Source organism: Bombyx mori, chromosome 23 (genome assembly GCF_030269925.1).
Source record: "Bombyx mori chromosome 23, ASM3026992v2".
NCBI lineage: Eukaryota > Metazoa > Arthropoda > Insecta > Lepidoptera > Bombycidae > Bombyx > Bombyx mori.
In genome coordinates this window covers 1,774,000-1,795,570 of record NC_085129.1, presented here as the reverse complement: position 1 = coordinate 1,795,570, position 21,571 = coordinate 1,774,000, and the positions used below count along the sequence as shown (strand labels likewise).

The following is a 21,571-nucleotide window of genomic DNA, read 5'->3' as shown; positions in this document are numbered from 1 at the left end:
CACGGATGCATCGCTCACTCAAACAGGAGAGAGACATATGTCGAACGCTGCCGAACGCGGAGGCCGATTGTGCCTCTTTGTCGCTCGTTGCGCGCTCTCGCTTGCACTTCAAGCCTTAAATGGAACACCTCAATGAGTTATGTTTTTTTCGTGCGTGCAGCCGGCTCCATCGAATTATAAGACGTTGAAACGTCAAAAATTCTAACGAAGTATATATTGGAACTGTATTCACACTTAGAACACTCAAAACACTTAACGAACACTTTAAAATTCTCAATTAACTTCTTACTCTTCGCTTCAGGTGATCCGTACGCTGTTTCGCTTCGAGTAGTTCCGATTACTGACTGACTGCGTGCTATCTCTGCAACGCTTTTATAGTCGATACGACAGCCCTAGAACTGTTGAGAGCATTCCTCACAAGTCGAGCACTTTCGATGTGTGCTTCCGCTATCTGACAATAGATGGCGTTGTACTTCTCGAGCGTTCTAGCTGTTCCTAGATTATTTGATATACGTTTCGGCTATTCGGCGATAGATGGCGTTACTCTTACCGACGTAACAATACAACTCGAGTTACCCGCAACCGCAACTAACTTTTAGTTTCGGGTCTTAGCTTTAGGGCTGATGCGCACTATGTGGTTACACACAATGTGGTCCCTACGGCTGACCGCAAGCGAGAATGCTTAGTTTAGAGGGGTGCGACCGGAATGACGGCCAGCCGGACGGTTGTTACTCACAGTGTACATGCAGCTCAGCTTACGACGGTCCCCAATTTATTAAGCCTTGCTTCTTCAAATACTTATGCGGTCACTAACAATACAGTTGGCCTCATTCGCAACCACATCAGGCTGCAAGTCGCCTATTACGGTTACCCGCGTAATGTGGATTAGCCCTTAGTATAAACACTTTTTATTTTTATTGCGTAGATGGATGGACGAGCTCACTGCCCACCTGATATTAAGTGGTTAGCCAAGCCCATGGACATCTACAACGTAAATGCCACCGCCTACCTTGAGATACGGCTTCTAAGGTCTCGGTTCTTACAGTACAACGCCTGCCCCAGCCTTTCAACCGAAACGTATTACTTACATTTACATTACATTACGCATTTCACGGCAGAAATAGGCGGGGCGGTGGTACCTACCCGTGCGGACTCACAAGACGTCCTACCACCAGTAAAAATAGGACGGAGAATGGAACATCGAATGTGACCCGCCGGAGTGGACGCGCCTCTTGAATATTGTTAAAATAGAAATAATCGTCTACAGGTAAACAAGTTTCTACTTGGCCGAGCATGAGCGACCGCCCAAAGGATGAGAGTAGTGACGTCAAAATTCTGACGCGCGCCTTCTAAAAATATCCAGGACACCGTCGCTCCGATTGTATTGTTATACCGGAACGAGTAACGCCATCTATTGTCAAATTGCGAAAATGGGTATGTTATTTTAATTCAATTATTTCAAATATTTTCAATACTTTACAGTTTTCGTGAACACGGACGATAGCTAGATTACGCTCTAATTGTAGCTTCAAGTATGTTTTCGACTTGCGAATGCCGAAAAAAATAAGATATATTAGCTAGTATGATACTGATACCGTTGCATGATACACCGCTTAATACCATTATTTTTTTTATTAAATAAAATTGCAGACCATGCACTTTCTAACGCATTGTCTCCATGTAAAGCAAATAATTAATTAAATTTGCTCAGAATGGATTTGATTTTTACCGCAGCAACACACTTTATCCTACATTTCTGTTTCCAAGTAATCAATATTAGTAATATTAGCAATCTTTTTCCTTTATTGTTCCTTGACTCACTCTTTAAACTCGTACAACCAACAAATACTGGTCGGCAATCGTAGTACCCTGGTATTATACTCAGAGAAAAATGCCGCCCATTTAACAGTTAATTCAATCACAAATATGACAATTTCATCGTGGCCTAAAGGATAAGACGGCTGCATTCGTATCGAGTGATGTAACTGTGCCGGTGTTCGAATACCGCAGGCGGGTAACAATTTTTTCAATGGAATACGTACTTAAAATATATTCACGATTGACTTCCACAGTGAAGGAACAATGTCGTGTAATAATAACTAAACCAGATTTTTTTTTAATTTACGTAGTTACGGGTAGGTACCACTATACAAAGATCTGGCGTAATACTTATCGGAATCCATAAAGAGCCTTTAAAAACGTTGATCAAGTTAAGACAAGAGTCACTATTGATTTACACTATCGATTACCATCAAACTAATTGTTCAGTTTCTGAACGTCAAAATGTCAGCGAGCGACGTCCGCCATGACACAAAACCCTCTCAAATCCAGCCGACAAAAGCAACGCAACAATTTGAACTCTTATATTAACTCTTATATATAACTCTTATTTTAACTCTTATATTAAGTCTTTAATTTATCGTATAAAGATACAATAAATATCTCAAAACAATAAATACAGTCCACGCTCAATTACCACAACGCAACATATCGTCCGCCATGACATTTTGACGTTCAGAAACTGAACACTAATCCTTTAAAAATGAAAGCGTGACATCGCTTTAAATATAAATTATAAGCCACTCCTAACTTGGGTCAATGAAATGAAAGCTTCTGTTAGAATGAGCCCGTGCTATTTTATACTGCCTGAACTATATGTCTGTGTCTCTTTGCAATTAAAATCTATACTAATATATAAATCTACAGCGGTTTTTACGGATGTTCCGTTATAACTACTGAACCATGCATCCGATTGACTTGAAACTTGGTATCCATGTAGAAATTACATGTACTTAATGGATAGGCTAATATTTATATGAGTGTTGGACTCCCTAATAATAATGACAACAAATAATAATGTTAATTTTAAATGCCCAGCGAAGCGGGCGAATACGGCTAGTCGTATATTTTAGTTTTCTTTTGGATTCGCTTTCATTACCTGTTATGTTTGTTTGTGTGTACTGGAGTATTTAAAAATCATTTTCATCGACTTCTAATTAAATTGAGAGTCAAAGACCGATGACAATTCAACGATATTATGATTTCGCTCTAATATCAGACCTGTACCGACAGGATAAAAAGAATTTGAAATTAATTGTTACTTCGGTTTACCATTTAAACTATTTTTTAAAGTTTTTAAGCCACATATAATATTATTTATAAATCTGTAGGAATAGGTGCCTATTTCTACCACAGCACTCAAGGTTAGACTCAGAACCCAAGCGACTGCGAATATTAAATCGACAGTGGCTCTCAAATTCTGATAGCAATCGGATGTTAGTGGAAAAAAAATACAATTTCTATATACACATATTCTGATGACGTCACGTAAAAAAAACAAATTACAGCAAGCAATATGTTGAAACACACTTAAACAATACTTTAGACAAATTGAAAAGCGTTATCGAAAACACAATTCCGCGTAAACGTTTTTATCTATATATATAGAAAAGTCGAAAATAATAAAGAAAAACGAGGAAATAAACGCAGACGGAAATTTAGTCGTAACACAACGACAGAGCCGCTGCAAAAAACGCACACATACAAACATCTAGTCCGGAAAAGTATGCGTTCTAAAGCCGACGTAACGGCCGAGACGTATTTGAAGTAAAACAACTTTACCCCGATCTCTATAAGACACAAAATCCACTGCGCAATCATACGACGAGAACAATAATAAGTTTCCTCGCGAATTACCATCGTGCCTCAACTCCGAAACGTTCTAAACACACGCAATACGTCAAGCGTTTTCAACGCTTCTACCATATCGCATTGAGTTGATATTTGATTACATCGAAACACGAGAAACATTGTATTTACGAAACGGCTCAAGTCCAAGTCCATGAAAATCTAATATCGAACTTGTAACTATGGAAATAAACGTGGAATTACGACGACGAGTTATTAATCTTACGTTTTGAAATCTTGTTCTTGAATACGAGCGGAGGGTAGGTAGCTAGCTCAATTTTCTTGATAATGGATAAAGCTGTAGAAATTCTGATAAATTGATAAAGTTGATACACATTATCTCAATTTTGTGTAAGACATACAAGAGGATGTTTTGAGTTTAATATTGTTCCAAATATCAGATATCTGACTTGGAAACGAGATTGAAGAGATTTTTTTTTTATTGCTTAGATATGTGGACGAGCTCACAGCCCACCTGGTGTTAAGTGGTTACTGGAGCCCATAGACATCCACAATGCAAATGCACCACCCACCTTGAGATATAAGTTCTAAGGTCTCGAGTAGAGTTCCAACGGCTGCCCCACCCTTCAAAACGAAACGCATTACTGCTTCACGGCAGAAATAGGCAGGGTGGTGGTACCCACCCGCGCGGACTCACAGGACGTCCTACCACCAGTAAAAAATATAGTATTTGCTATTGAAACAATACCCTCTCAAGGACTTACTTCTTTTCTGACAAGTCACACATTGTCGTCTATCCCCAAATTAGGATTCCCTGTACTATGAGAACCTGAAATTGATATACCTAACTTATATGTTTTAATACACACTAGCGGTCTCCCAGTAGTCGAATTTTGACTATAATTAATTGAAATTATGAATTTGAACATTTATTGACTATTTAATATACATCTATAATGTATAACAAACAATAGATTAATCTATTCTCAATTTGAGCATAGACTATAAGCAACAACAAAAGTTTGTATAAACAAAGAGTATATACTTATATATATGTGTGTTGTGTCAAATACATGGTGTGTAATATTTTTTATTGAATTAGTGTATTTTTAACGCATAATGAAAAAAAAATTACATTTTGAACTGTTTCTACATTCTCTACTAGCTGACCCGACAGACTTCGTAGTGCCTCAATCGATAAATAAAAAACCCATCAAGGGGGCACATCAAAGGAAAAACAAAATTGTCTGTTTTTATATAATTCCGAGCTTTTTTATATTTTCTGAACCTTTTAAACCTTTCCTGGACTTCCACGAATAATTCAAGACCAAAATTAGCCAAATCGGTCCAGCCGTTCTCGAGTTTTAGCGAGACTAACGAACAGCAATTCATTTTTATATATAGAGATAAGTGTGGGAAATTTCATACTCCTCTGTCCGCGCAATTTTCGTAAAAAGGGTTACAAAGTTTTTGCTTCACGTATTAATATGATGTTAGAACGTTAGATATTAGACATCCAGATAAAGAGCACGCAAACTTTTTCGAATTATTTTTCGAAATCGAACCCACGGCCCTCGACCCAGCAGTCAGGATACCTATTTACTGCACCACAGATGCAGTTATACTTTATACCTTTGTATGACCTTACGTACTTATTGGAGAGACATAATGCAAAAACCCTTTGCTCCATAAGTTTAGGTTCTATAAAATAATACATTTTTTTAACAAAAACAAAAACTAATTTCAACAAACTAAAATCATCAAATACATACATATTATATAATGTAGTCTGAGTCAATTAAATATGTATTATTATGTGATAAACTTCAAAACTACATGAGAAGCACCAGCTTTCAAATAAAAAAGAATAATTAAAATCGTTTCACCTACAAAATAGTACTGAAGTAACTAACATACACAAAGAACAGTCGAATTCATACGCCTACTCCTTTTTGAAGTCGGTTAAAAATGTTACAGTTAAGTTATCGAAGTACCTTCACTTTAATTTTAAATTACGCGGGTATTTTTAAACTGACGAGCGCTCAGTGTGTGACGTCCGCCGTTCTGGTTCACCGCCGCACCCCCCTTGTTATTTTTGTCGTGAAAATCCATTTAACTAGAAGCAACGAGCCCCTTTTAAAATGGCAGTTTATTCTGAGCCACTAATAAAAACAACCTTTGTAGAGTAATCGGCACGAGTCGTGAGCTCTGGCCTTGACATGCGCAGAAGTGCATTTTGGGTCTGTTTGGGGTACGAGGCAAGAACGGGGGTGGAGCCGGCCATATCAATTACGTGATTGGATCTTCCCACGTCGCGTCACCTGCCGTCAGTTGTGATTGGTTCCCTGTGCTGTGCACGCGCATCACTGCAGCAAACTACACTTCCGTGCAATTTATTATCCACACATTTTTTATTAACCTCTTTTAATTCTTTCAGGCACCAGCTTCTTATAAATAATGTACTGTGGATAAATGTACATTTAGTACCAAAAGAACATATAATATATTATACTATTTGAAACTGTCTTGGACGTTGATCAATACTCGTATGAAAAGATAACTTAAGGAACTGTTAGTTCTTGTCTAAAGTAACTGTAAGATTCTCTAATAGGCTTATTAATTAGGAATATATTTAAGTATATTATTCAAATGCTTTCCCTGACAACAGAGAAATCAATGAAAATCGTTTAAAATCTAAAGCTTAATACATTATATTATATTCGTATATATCTTCCATATCAGTCACCACAGAGGAAAAGCAAATTAACGGAAAAACTCGACAACATATCTGTTTTCCAGAGAAAAAATAGTGATGAATTTATCAATTCCTATAAATACCTTTTGGAAGTCGGCTAAAAATAGTGTTATTTCTGACTATAATACGAGCGAAACCCCGAGCAAAACTATTGTAAAATTACTAACACATTTAGAAATCAGAAATTTAAATAAGTAAGTAATACATGAGTGAGTCATATAATTTTGCTCTAAGTGTACGATGCGCAGACCGTCCCACGCTCTTTTGTCGAGAGCTCACGACTCGTGCCGATTTCTATATTTTTGTGAACCAATAAAAAAAATGTAAAGGATTTAATTAATATGACGAGTAAGAGACAAACGTAGGGTCTTTTTTAATTAAAATTGGAAATGGAAAACGATTACGTCATAAGTCAGTAAGTCTAAATAGTCAATAAGAGACTATAAAATGCAAATTGAGGCTTCGAATCCATGTCTCAAAAGACATTCTTGCTGTGAGTGAAGACTGGCGTTATATCGGCACCATATAACGCCAGATGAGCTAATAGGTCGTTAATTCGTTTAGTCTAAATAGGATATCGACTGCATCGATAAATCAATATACATTGCCGGTAGCGCATTCGGTATTGCTTAGAATGCCTAGGCAAAGCATCAAATGAATAATATTTGATACATTACCTAAACGTTTTAGGTATTCTATATATTACCTAGGTATTGTATAGAATGAATTATATAGATTGCCGGTAAAATATGTACTATCTATCTTTCTATTAGCCCACAGACGTCCACTGCTGGACAAAGGCTTCCCCCAAGCCTCGCCACAAAGATCGGTCCTGCGCTGCTTGCATTCAGCAAATCCCCGCGAACCTCAATATTATCATAATACTCTGTCATAATGCACAAAACGTTAATTATTCATCCAAATTAATTTTAACACCGTCAAAGAATGTTCCTTCAGAAACAAAACACTCACTAGTACGCTTACGAATCCAATCATCAAAACATTTTTAAGCGCTTTTTCCGGACTTGAGTTCCGTTCTCGTCGCGAACTCTTCCTTATTTTACTTTTAAATAAATAAATAAATGTCTTTTACCGAACCGAAACGGGCGCCACGAAGTGGTTATTTGAGTTTAAACTCTTTGTTCGAAGTTTTTATCCGCTATGAAATTCGCAATACACATTATATATGATATAACTAAAAATAGCACTGTATTAAAATTTTAATCTAACAGATGCAACTCAAGCTCCGCGTTAAAACGGAAAACAGTTGTGCCAATCTAACAACAACAAAAAATTGTGTTTTGAACCATAAACAAATCATCCATTTACGATACAAACGAGGCCCATGAACGTACATAATTTGACATTTCTCAAAGCGTACTTTCCATAGATTATACACTTAATATTATGTACTTTCTTCAAAAAATACTTTATTAAGTTTAGTTTTATAAAAAAGTTTACCCGACTTCAGCTAGTTCACTCACTTTTACTCACAATAGAATTCTTTGGTAAAGCCCTCTTATTATGCCAAACAGTTTCGGCGGTAGAACCTCTACGGGGAAGCCAAACAGACGTAGTAAATATTTGAATTGCGAATGAAAAGATGGGGCTGCCTACAAAACGGTCGATAATGTACACATATTGGTTGTGAAGGCAGAGATGCTCTGTAAGATTAGAGTGGTATATAATCGTCGAATCTGTTTTAATATTGTACTAGGTATATCTGTTACGTGCTGATACATAACCTCTCCCGGAACATTGACATATAAGTGTGCGTTTTTTCCCATTATTTATGCTACGCTAAATGCTACATATGAGTCGTCTATTATCAAAGGTGGCAATCTGTGCATTTGGACAAAAAAATTTTATTGATATGTCAATACAGATTGATTTGAATATAATCGTCTCCTATAAAGAATACGGTTCAAAACCTGCATTAAATAAAGGTTAATAGTTAACCTGTTATTTATCTAAGATGGCGTTCCGAAGAGTTTTGTGACTGCCAATGGAATACAAAGTCAATAATTCGTTTTTCTGATTTACCATTCATTATCCAAAAGTCAGATTGCCGGCTTTGATAATAGTCGACTCATATGTGGACATATTTATTCTTATATTTTCTGATATTTTTAAGTCAATCTTCATTAATTTATTGATTGCTCACTCTAGGTATAAATGGGGTGACGCAATTCAGGATTATGAATCAGTTACATTCATTTAAGCATATGACTTATTTTTGTCTAATTACTTTGTTTAAAACAAGTGTTATTTGAGAATATACTGCTACATATGTTTTATGTTTTGCATGTGAATACTAAGACGATATATATGTATATGGCAGGCGGAATGATAAACAAATATACATAAATTAGAATATAAAGCCTCGTCTTTTTTAATTCTGTCAAAACACACTATGCAGCTTTCACTGTTTTGTCTGTTTCAAAGCTTATTGATTTCAAGTTCGCTAAGTTAACTATGGAAGGTGCCGCCATTCACCTTTATTTGCTTCGGTTTTGAGGGTGAGGTAATCCTTAAGCAATATAATGATACCATATCCCAAGACGGTTAGTGGCATACACGTTATGATGTGAGTGAACTCCAATACCAACTCACAAGTCAGAAAAGTCGTGAACTACGTATGTAATCATAGAAATAAATGAAACTTATAATTTACTAGCCGCCCGCTTCGCTAGGCATTTAAAATTAGCATTATTATTTTTTTGTCATTATTATTAGAGAGTCCAACACTCATATAAATGTTAGCCTATCCATTAAGCACATGTATTTTCTACAACCAAGTTTCAAGTCAATCAGATGCATGGTTCAGTAGTTATAACGGAACATCCGTAAAAACCACTGTAGATTTATATATTAGTATAGATAATAAATAAAAAACAGATAATTTAATAATTAAAACAGAAATGTTACGAAAATGAAAGGAGATAGATATTTTAAAACAATTTTTTATATAATAAAACACAAGACTAGTCTTACGAGTACTAACAGGCGAATGTACTAGGATCCCAGATATAAAGAGAGCTAGCTGCCTCCGCATACAAAGTTCCAACAATCGAATAGCAACACAATGACACATGTCTTTCCCTTTCAAACGTGGGACAGCGGCATAATGGCGTCTCGCTCGGTGACACGTCCTTCCTGAAACTATAATAGACATAGGGACAGTAGATGATATCTACACCCCCGATTACTCTCTTTAGACAACCCATACCCTGGGCCAGGAAGGTCAAGTACCTGGGCGTTACCCTGGATGCATCGATGACATTCCGCCCGCATATAAAATCAGTCCGTGACCGTGCCGCGTTTATTCTCGGTAGACTCTACCCCATGATCTGTAAGCGGAGTAAAATGTCCCTTCGGAACAAGGTGACACTTTACAAAACTTGCATAAGGCCCGTCATGACTTACGCGAGTGTGGTGTTCGCTCACGCGGCCCGCACACACATAGACACCCTCCAATCCCTACAATCCCGCTTTTGCAGGTTAGCTGTCGGGGCTCCGTGGTTCGTGAGGAACGTTGACCTACACGACGACCTGGGCCTCGAATCAATTCGGAAATACATGAAGTCAGCGTCGGAACGATACTTCGATAAGGCTATGCGTCATGATAATCGCCTTATCGTTGCCGCCGCTGACTACTCCCCGAATCCTGATCATGCAGGAGCCAGTCACCGTCGACGCCCTAGACACGTCCTTACGGATCCATCAGATCCAATAACCTTTGCATTAGATGCCTTCAGCTCTAATACTAGGGGCAGGCTTAGGGACCCCGGTAACCGTACTCGTCGAACTCGACAAAGAGGTCGACGTGCAACCTAACCCATGCATCAGCCCGCTGAGTTTCTCGCCGGATCTTCTCAGCGGGTCGCGATTCCGATCCGGTAGTAGATTCATTCGCGAAACAATTGCTCTTGAGTTGTTAGGTCTCCTTCGGAGGCGCTCGGGCAGTTGTTAGCAAATCCCACCCCTCTTGGCTGAGCCTTTGCTCGCCCACCTGTCCTGGTGAAACTGGAAAGGCCTTCGGGCCACCAGTAAACTTTCAATCATAAAAAAAAAAAAAAAAAAAAAAAAATAGATGATATCTCGTAGCCGCCATAGTTTCTATGCGTTGTCAATGGGCTCACGTTCCAATGGATAAACTGTAGCCATGATAAATATAATCCATGGTTTGTAATATAGATGATATTCCTAGAACGTTTATTGATAATCTTTCGGTCATTTCTGACACAGTTTATACATAACACTCATGAACGTTTTGTGTTGTATTAAAATTTTATAAATATGATTATTTTACAGTTTGATTTACTTTTTACAGAAATAGTTTTTATGCAGATTCGCGGTGTTTTTTTCTGTGGATACGAGTCGCAACTATTCGTCAAACGTCGGCTCACTTCGGGTGGTGTTCTTCGGCAGAGTCGAGGTATCATCGCTCTGGTTGAATCAAAACACGTTGCCTGACTTAAAAAGATAGATGTCGTCTCGGAACAGTCATCATTTCTTGCATACGCCCACTATGTTAGATAATAAAGATAACGACCCATTATACTAGTGGTCCCGCAGTAGTCGATATTCGACTTTAATTAATTGAAATTATAAGTTTGAACTTTATTATGCTTTTATTGTCAAAGACCATTCTATTCGATTGTCATATTTTTATAATCACAGATTTCGCCTGACTACGATAAAGACAAATAATATTAAAGATAAACAGTATTAAGTCACCTATTCTCAATTTGACCACAGACTTTAAGCAATAACAAAAGTTTGACAGTAAACAAAGAGTATATAACTATATATGTGTGTGTATGTGTCAAATACAATTTTAATGTTTTATTAATGCATGATTTTAAAAAATATTAGCGTTCTCCTTCAACTCCTTCTCTATATTCTCTATAAGTGTGGGAAATTTCATAATCCTCCCTCCGCGCAATTTTCGTAAAAAGAGGTATAAAGTTTTTGCTTCACGTATTAATATATAGATATCGACCTATTCTGCCATACACACTATAATCATTATTGTATTAAAGTGTCATTTTTGCGTGTCATTTTCTCACATGTCCCGAACACAATTTAGTTGGACAGAGTTATAGTCAAAGGACCCTCGTCAAGCAACTAGCGTCAGAGCGGACGTTTTCTGATTTCTGTTCGTTGTTATTCGCCGGCATCGTCATTCTGTACTGTACAGTTTTTTTTTTGATAACACGCACAAAATTAAAACTGTCGACCATTGTGCCAATCAAAAACGTAAAGGAGATAAAATAGATAAAATATATAGATAAAATTAGGAGATAAAGGAGATAAAAAAAAGATAAGACGTCCGGTGCAATAGTGTTGAAGCGATGCACCGGTGTTCGAATCCCGCAGGCGGGTACCAATTTTTCTAATGAAATACGTACTCAACAAATGTTCACGATTGACTTCCACGGTGAAGGAATAACATCGTGTAATAAAAGTGAAAGCCGCAAAATTATAATTTGCGTAATTACTGGTGGTAGGACCTGTTGTGAGTCCGCGCGGGTAGGTACCACCGCCCTGCCTATTTCTGCCGTGAAGCAGTAATGCGTTTCGGTTTGAAGGGAGGGGCAGCCGTTGTAACTATACTGAGACCTTACAACTTATATCTCAAGGTGGGTGGCGCATTTACGTTGTAGATGTCTATGGGCTCCAGTAACCACTTAACATCAGGTGGGCTGTGAGCTAGTCCCCCCACCTAAGCAATAAAAAATAAAATAAAAAAAAAGGTCGAGAAATGTTTTTTTTTGTCGTAAAATAGACGGTAGTTATCTCAATATTCAAACGTCGACGAATAACACTTAATTATTTATTTATTTCATGTAAAATTTACATTGTCGGACTTAAAGCCTAATTCTCTACCAGTCAACCAAAGGTAGTAGTGCTGAGTAAATAGTGGTACGTGCAATGAAATTTATTTTAAGTTACAAATACATACACAAAAAAGTATGTATATATTATACACAATCACATATACATATACTTTTGTCGTCCGTGACTACGAATTTTTTTTATGAGAGATTACTGGTGGACTACATGCCTTTCCAATTTCACCAGGAGAGATGGGCGAGAAAAGGCTCAGCCAGGAGGGAATGGGATTTGATAACGGATGCCCGAGTGCCTCCAAGTAAGACCTAACAAATCAAGAGTGAATCTACAAAATCTATGAAGTATCCGAAAATAATATTATAGAAAAAATGCAAGAGATATATCTACGGTTCGCGATTAATAAAAAAAATACAAAACGGACAATTGTTTATTATTTTAATTTGTCACCAAACCTGAAACGATATGAGTAGATATATTTTTACATCGAAGTATGTCTCTTAATACTGCACAAAATTTGGTAGAATAGGCTTTGATAGTTGATGGTTGTCTGATAGAGATCCAAGCAGCGCTCCAAGAAGCAACACAGTTCAGATCGTAAGGACCGGCAACAAAAACTCAGCGGGCATACCCTATTAATATTGTTTTAATATACTAAGCTAAACTACTGTTCAAAATCTCAAATTAAGCAAATGAATTTCGTAATAGCACCGATGCAACGGTGTTCGAATCCCGCAGGCGGGTACCAATTTTTCTAATGAAATACGTACTCAACAAATGTTCACGATTGACTTCCACGGTGAAGGAATAACATCGTGTAATAAAAATCAAACCCGCAAATTTCTAGTTTGCGTAATTACTGGTAGTAGGAATCTCTTGTGAGTCCGAACGGTAGCTAGGTAGGTACCACCACCCCGCCTATTGCTGCTGTAAAGTAGTAATGCGTTTCGGTTTGAAGGATGGGGCAGCCGTTGTAACTATACTGAGACCTTAGAACTTATATCTCAAGGTGGGTGGCGCATTTACATTGTAGATGTCTACGAGCTCCGGTAACCACTTAACACTAGGTGAGCTGTGAGCTCGTCCAACCATAATTTCAATAAAAAAAATGAAAAAAATAGCAGACGTATTTTTACGTACAACATTTTCAAACTTACACCCTATTTCCAGAAGAATAGAATCGCTTTTCAATGCTTAAGAGTACTCGAAAACACCTCGAGGGCTGTGCTCTTTTATTATGTATTGCATCTCGAAGTCTACAGAGCTCTTCAACACCGATAAATAGAGTGGAAGACGCAGATTATTATCTACTTATAACACCGTTTTATGCTATAATGATATTTTCAAATATAAAACGAACTCTCACGAAGAATCTCAGCGAGTTATAGAAATGCACGCGTTATTATTATTAAAATGGAGATTTAAAACAATTTTCGGACGAACGTCTGTCTGTTTGAATAGATTAACAGGCTCCAGACTCGTCTGATATTAAATGGTTACCGGAGGCCATAGAAAACGCTGCCCACCCCGGGACACGATCTTTTTCTCAGTTGTATGTACTCTTGGCAGCGTGGTCGTGGTCATCATTTCGGGTAGTGGTGTAGTTCACAAGACGTCACCACTCCTCGCGTACCGCGGCCTGTCTTGAGCACTCGTTGACGGGACCGCTTAGAACTGCTTCTATTTGGTCGGTCCATCGTAAGGGTGATCTGCCACGCGATCTTGTACCCTCTATGATGCCCTGCACCACAAGGCGCTCAACTGAATCGTCACCCAGTCGCGACACGTATCCGAAAGTGAGAATGCGACCTTGAACTATGGAGGATAGACTCTGCTTTTTTTTTTTTATTTCCCTTGTAAGCAGACGAGCATACGGCCCACCTGATGGTGAGTGGTTACCGTCGCCCATGGACTTCAGCAATGCCAGGGGCAGAGCCAAGCCGCTGCCTACCGCTGCTTGATGCCGAGTTCCTGTAGAACTAACTGATTCGTACTGAACTTCCCGGTCATCGTTCTCGTCGAACCCGTAACTTGCGACGAAGGACTCGACGAGTAAATTAACCCTCAGACAGAGCCGACTGAGTTTCTCGCCGGATCTTCTCAATGGGTCGCGTTTCCGATCCGGTGGTAGATTCTGCGAAGCACGGCTCTTGCTAGGGTTTGTGTTAGCAATGTCGTCAGGTTTGAGCCCCGTGAGCTCACCTACTAGTTAAGGTCACGCTGAAATAGCCTCTCAAGGCTCTCAGCTAAGGTAAGAAAAAAAAAACTGAACTCCGTCAACGATATTTGCGGCATTCTTCTCCAGCACCACATTTCGAGAGCATCTATCCTATTTTTCTCACTTTCTCTTAATGTATAGGTACCAGCGACGTAAAGAAAAATGGGACAAAAATGGGACAATCAAAGTCTAAATTGTATTGTAAAATAGAAAATTGTCCGATCCAATAAACAAGAAGGCATTCTTCGCGATAGAAATAGGTAACATTAAGGTACTCAACCGTGCGGACTTACATAGCGTTCTAACCAATGTTGTATTTTTAAGGTGAAATTTTTTGATTGCTTAGGTGGGTGGACGCGCTCACAGGTCACCTGGTATTAAGTGGTTACTGGAGCCCATAGACATCTACAACGAAAATGCGCCACCCACCTTGAGATACAAGTTCTAAGGTCTCAGTATAGTTACAACGACTGCCCCACCCTTCAAACTGAAACGCATTACTGCTTCACGGCGGAAATAAGCAGGGTGGTGGTACCTACCCGCGCGGACTCACAAGAGGTCCTACCACCAGTAAGTTTGGATCAAGATGTTTGTTACGCAATCCGTACCGCAAGCAACTGTGACGAGAGCGCTTTACAAATTACAGATATTTGTCGGCGATGATTTGGCCGCATTTCCAACTGTCTTCCTCGCAATCATTTAACTGTTATCAGAGCATCGTGCTTGTCGTAGTATACGGTTATGTGGGAGACCTACCTACCCACGCTAAGTCCTAGGTAATAATTCAAATAAATACATTCCGGGTAAAGGGGCGCGTATAAAGAGCCCTTTAACCTTCAAAACGGCTTTCCTTACCTGGAACGCACCCTATATGGACCGCCTCATGGAATATTAAACAGCTCTTGAACGTAAAGACGAGGTTATTAATTGCAGAATCTTTCTGAGAATAGTTTTCAAGCAACAACCGTGTTTTTCCATAGTTTTCCCCAATGCTTCGAACTCCCTAACGTTTCTCTAAAGCTAACGATAACACATTAAAATACTTACGAAATAGTAAATTTCTAAAAAAATTCTAAGCATCGGAATTCTCACGATAACTCCGCATATTTTATCGAGTTTTTGTTTACCGCTTGCTTATGAAAGTTAAAGGGAATGCCGAAAGCTTTCTCTTAATATAGTACTGAGGTCAGTATTTAAGCGATTACGTGCTTAGAAACCTTCGTCACAATGACAGATTCCAGTAAAGGCTTGTACGGAAAAAAAAAAAACAGAAAAATAATCACATTTTTAATTCACTCGTGTTCCGACATTGTTGTGCGTTGGCATTCCAGTTAATTAAAATTTCGACATTTCAAGTGTATACGAGCTTAATACGGTTTCAAACTACAAATGATAGGTTTTTTTTATTTAAAGTCATCGCCCTTACTGAACAGTTTTAGTGTCGATTGCAACAATTGTAACATGTTCATTTATTGACAATAACTTTATATTAGACTTAGGAAAATTTTATTCGAATTGTATAGATTTCGTATTATTTAATTTAATTAATTATTGCTAATGTTACGCCGGTAAGAGCAACGCCATCTAACGTCGAAGGCCAGCAACGAATATCAAAAGAACTAGTAAAATCGAGAACAATCGAGAAGTACAGCGCCATCTATTATCAAATAGCGGAAATCCATGTTGGAACTACTCGACCTGTCAGGAATTTTCTCTATAATTCTAGGGATGTCGTATGGACTGCAAAAGCGTTCCAGAGATGACACGAAGGCATTAATTAACAGATCTACTCGAAACGAAACAGCGAACGGATCACCTGAAGCGAACCGAAAGAAGTGAATTACGAATTGTAAAGTATTCTGTAAGTGTTTTAAGTGTTAAATAGAGTTTGAATTTGTACTTCGGTGGAAGTTTTATTTATCCCGAGCCCCAGTGCGTAACACTAATATAGCGTATCGTTGTATAAGACTATAATGGCAGCGGTTTGTTTGATGCGAATATTCGATAATTATAGACTGACTTGATAGTGCAGTAGTTAGCGACTATGACTGTTGTGCCGAGGTGCGTGGGTTCGATTCCCACACTGGGCAAACATTCGTGTAATTAACAGGTTTGTTTGCTCTTTGGCTGGGTGTTTGCTATATATGTGTGTGTATATTTAAACGTATATAAGTATGTATCTCAGTGTTTGTAAGAGGAGTGAGTGTTGAAATGACGGCTAATAGAAGAGAATGGAATAGAAAAATTCGCTGTGCCGACCCCACCTAGTGGGATAAGGTGGAGAAAAGGAAGAAGAAGATAAGTATGTATCTCAGTCTTCGGTACCCATAACACAGGGAATCCTAAATTGGGGCCGGCTGACCGTGCGCGATTTGTTCCCAGTAATTATTACTCGTATATTATTAGTATTCAAATCAAGACGCACGGTGCCACTATTTCTGCAACGCCCATATGCATTCCCGTTCGAAGACATATAATTACGACTTGTCTACATATTATTCATTTAAATATCATTTTCATCATAAATTGAATTTTTAAACTGAAAAGCCATCAACACTACAACTTAGATATTAGATTAAAATGCGATCTCGAAATCACAATTCTGTTTGACTACTGTTTACACAACCTCAGAACTTGAATTCAAAATCTACGTAATATTAAGATTGTGTATACATATATAGAAATATGTTATCATATTAAATAAATCGAAATAATTTTACAAAGATATAGTAGAGAGGCGGTATATGCAACAACATAAGGTATATTTTCTTTGGTTTTGGTTTTGCGAGTTCAACACAGAATTAAAACTACTTTTACTTTTTAATCTCTCGTTTTATATTACCATTATGAAACCGTAAAATTCATTTAAATTATGACGTAGAATAAGTAACATACTAATCTCTATCTTATTCAAATAAGGCGTACATTCGTTCTAGGTAAAAAATTCTTTTAAGTAAGCATTCTACAAATATGTAACAGAAGTGTGACGATCAATGAATCGATGAATATATAATCTAAGTTGCTATAAAACGTCCGATTGATATTCCAATTCCATTAGTACTAAGAGCGTCTTCGGTCACCGCTTCCTATCATATAAACTGTAACTTGATCTCGTGTAAACAGACAGACAGAACAGTAATAATCAAGTGTACGGTTCACAAGAACATCTCAATACACAAACCGGTTTTGAATAGGTGAAAATGAAAAGGCTTGCACGCAGCGAACGAATGCTCCCACTAAAGGGTGAGCCACGCCCTCCCTATCTGCGGGAGAAGGGGGCTGTGGAGGTGCTCGTCCGATGAAATTTTTAAAGGCTCTTACAAGATAGGTATTTTTATTGGATCCGCCGGATAAAATACGCGGGTCTGAGGTTAAAATTGTCGTTTACGAGCTCGCATCCAGTGGCGGATTTGCAGTCTCGGCCGCCCTAGGCCTCAAGACATCAGCCGCCCCTTTCTCAGCATCCACCATATGGACTACATAATGAAATTACTTTATTGCCAACTTTTATCTAAATAGATTTAGAAACTTAGGAAAAAAATATAGTTTTATGCGGCATAGATTGCACCATGCAGTACAGTCCGCCCGCCATGCGTTATAATAAGTTTTTTGATACGATTAGGGCCGCTCCTAAGTGTTGCCGGCCTAGGCCCGGGCCTACGGGGCCTTAGGATAAATCCGCCACTGCTCGCATCTGCGTTGAACAGTTAATTTACCATATTTTTTGATGCTCTTTTGTATTCAGTAGCTTTGCGAAAGTGATTTTGAAGTTCAGTTGTTAAATACATTACAAGTCTACTGCTAACCGTGAGCACTCGTGAATTCACGGTACGTGATCCGTGAAAACGTTTGACATGATTGATGCTGGGATTCCGTCAAATTAATTCGTCTCCACTAATTATTTATTTATACTGACAATATTGAATAGTCAGTGAAATTTTCACCACGTAGAACCGTTATCATAGATACTCTGAAGGTTAGAAAGATTACGTTTTGTGTGTGCGTTGTTTGACCGAAGAATTTTAAGACCGTCACGCTCGTATCTCGACAAGTAAGTATACCGGGCGTATTATCATAAAAGCCTTGACCACATCAAAAATTTAGCTATGGCTAGAGAAGAGCTGAGTTTGACTGGAATCTAACAATAAAAAAACCCTAATTTTCATATTCTTGGTATATTGATCAATTAAACCAATCAAAATTAATGGTCTATCGGCATCTTGGCTGACCAGAGTGAGCGATGATAAAAGTCAGGGCCATTCAACAACATAGATATTGTGGACAAGTGAAAGTGCTACATGTAACAAACATCGGTGCTTGGGATGGAACGGTTCAGTTCAGTACGTCGTAAGAGTTCCTTTGTACACAGCTTCGCCTTTGTGTGGCCGAATCCTGTGACGGTCCAAGTGTGAAATCGGGCTTTAAGCACTCATTGTGCATTGTTGAGAACCCACACAATAGTTTAGGATATTTCAGGGGCTTTTCGGTCCAATAGTTGACCGAAACGTATATCTTGTTTGCGGGATCCAAGTTACATTAGCGTCACGTTTCAATAAATTGAATCTAAGAGTTAATAATGTGTGTGCCTTTTGTTTGGATTGGAATCGCGAAACAAAACGTTAGATATGCAATGTAGGTACTCACCTAGAATTCGATCTTTTCGACGAGTCATGTTTCTTCCCGCCCTGTAGATTGGGCAGGTCCTTCTGTCGTTTCTTGGTCTCCCTCCATATTCTGTAGTACAGTATACACATCACTGTCACCGGCACATAAAACGCGGCAATAGCCGTCCCGAATGTTATAAATTGGTTCGTCTCTATGAACTGAATGTAGCACTCGTGCGGAGGCACCTTCCGCTCGCCGTCAATGTATGGCCACGCGTATATCCACGGAGGCCACAGCACCAAGCTGAAGCCCCAAGCACTGCCTATCATCACGGTTGCTCTGCGCGTAGTCCTTTTCGCCCTGTACGTCAGCGGACGCGTCACGCTGAAGTACCGATCGAAGCTAATGATCAGTAGGTTCAGAACGGACGCGTTAGATGCGAGATAGTCGAGCGCGAGCCACGTGTCGCACACATGAGGGCCCAGCGGCCAGTATCCGTAGATCGTGAACATCGTGTACAGGGGCATGGAGATCAGCCCGACTGCGAAGTCGGCCACCGCCAAAGAAAACAGGAAGTAGTTGCTGATGGTCTGGAGCTGCTTGTCGATCTTGAAACTGATCATGACCATGGAGTTCCCGACGACGGTGAGCACGGAGAGGACGCTGGCTATGATGGCTATGACAATCTTCTGGGCGAGGCTGAAGGGGCTGGTCGGCAGGTCGAGGCCGAGCTCCGGGTCGGTGAGGTTGCCAGTGTTGTTGGACACGATCAGCATGCTGTCAACTCGGCGGGCCCCCCGCGCCGCCGCGCCTCCCGAGCGCCGCCGTCTCCTCGCCTGCGCACAATACACGACATATTACTCATTTGAACTAGAAAACCTCTCATAAATGTACAGTGTATGCACGCCATTGTATTCCCAAGTCACGGTCACAACTGTGGATAATAGATCTGATTTAATCACACTCTTTACAAGTACAGTTTCATACGTACTTAGTTCAGTATCCACGGTCGCGACAACGAGTTGGCTCCCTTGTATTTACACAAGTGCTTTGTAGACAAATTGCGATATTCAGTTATAAGATATACATACGAATACCAAGAATAATATAATATTTGCAATTAAACAGTGGTCTGGGTAATTTGGAAATTATTTGCATCACACGTTCACACAAAAAAGCGAAGTGTTATTTGCCCGCATTTGTTCAATTCAAATTGTATTTTTGAAGAATGATTGTTTAAATGAACCTTACGGTCAACTTTGGACTAAATGTGACCAAAACCCCATCGCGCAAGATATTTCCCATCGAAAATGGCGTTGGATTGGACACACTCTACGGTACAGCGGAGTCAACACAGCATCAATCGCGTTTTAGTGACAACCGCTTGGCAGGAGAAGACCTAGTTGCCCTGGTCAGTAAGACCTATACGTACTATTTAAAACATGCACTCAAGGGAATCCCTGAGGGAAAAATTCAAAGAAACTATAGTTCTCACTATGCCATCCCAATACATTTCTGAAAATTTGATGTATGTTCGTAAACATATTGAGGAGCTTCCTAAAAAGTCGGACATACATAATAGAAATACTAGGAACAAACACAAGCTTGTTGTGCTGATGAGTGGGTTACATAAGATACGAAATTCATTCGGGTGTTTGTCTGTGCGCCTGTACAACAAAATCCCACAAGATGTTCAGAGCCTACATATACATAGGTTTAAGAAAACTATTAAAGAATATCGGTGCAATAAAGCTTACTTACTATAAAGTCAACGATTATCTAGAAGATTGCACAAAGTGGGAATGAGTTGCTCGCTCCGGGCATTTCAATATTGCAATAATTGTTACGTTATAATACTCATTGTAGAAATAAATATTTAAAAAAATAATCTAATATTTAAAAAAAAGACATGCCCGCTGAGTTTCATGCCAGTTATTCTCAGGACGGAGGCTAGTATTTCTGAATTGGCGGTAGTTCTTTTTGACGATCAACAAGTATGTACTTTCATACAAGTTGAATAAAAAAAAAATGATTTTATTTGTACATACTTGGTGACGCACCGTGGAGAGTGAGATGAGGACTGCCAACGTGACCTGGAGTGATGTCAAGGAGCAAGAGTAAGACAGGGACAAGCGGAGACAACTTGTGAGGGCCCTATGTATCAGCGGAGTACCCTGGGACTACAATAACAACAGCGGCCAACTTAGTTGTAAAAATTATCACTGACGCTCATGGACTGACATTTCTAGAGCCTGGTTTGTTGGCAAACTATAAGCAAATACCGTGGAAGGGATTTCATTCAATGGTTACGAAAAAATAAAAGATAATTTGAGAGATATATAAATTAATTTAAAAAATAGTTTAAGGAGATTTCGTGATCTTCTCAAATTATTTAACTTTATTATAGTTATACCTATCTACCTACATTATGTGTTTTAGTTACAGCCCATACTGCTGCTCCTCACTGCTGAGGGTCGTGACCATCTTAT

General features: G+C 38.9%; 1 protein-coding gene and 1 long non-coding RNA gene across 4 annotated transcripts in view; one reads left to right on the top strand and one right to left on the bottom strand.

Moving 5' to 3' along the window:
- The window catches only part of LOC101745328 (muscarinic acetylcholine receptor DM1), a 72,080-nt gene that overhangs the window by 6,896 nt on the left and 43,613 nt on the right, over positions 1-21,571 (bottom strand). Inside the window, exons 1-2 of one of the 3 annotated variants that reach the window (XM_012689820.4) lie at positions 20,074-20,982; positions 19,122-19,918 (exon numbers count right to left, since the gene is read on the bottom strand). In XM_012689820.4, the coding sequence (XP_012545274.2) occupies positions 19,122-19,858 (737 nt within the window). In that variant the 5' untranslated portion in view covers positions 19,859-19,918; positions 20,074-20,982. The other 2 variants (XM_021347541.3, XM_012689819.4) reach the window with 2 other exon arrangements.
- On the top strand, positions 1,279-12,685 carry LOC134201058 (uncharacterized). The gene is made up of 3 exons (XR_009976219.1): positions 1,279-1,434; positions 10,737-10,841; positions 12,491-12,685. It is a non-coding gene; the product is annotated as an uncharacterized LOC134201058 (long non-coding RNA).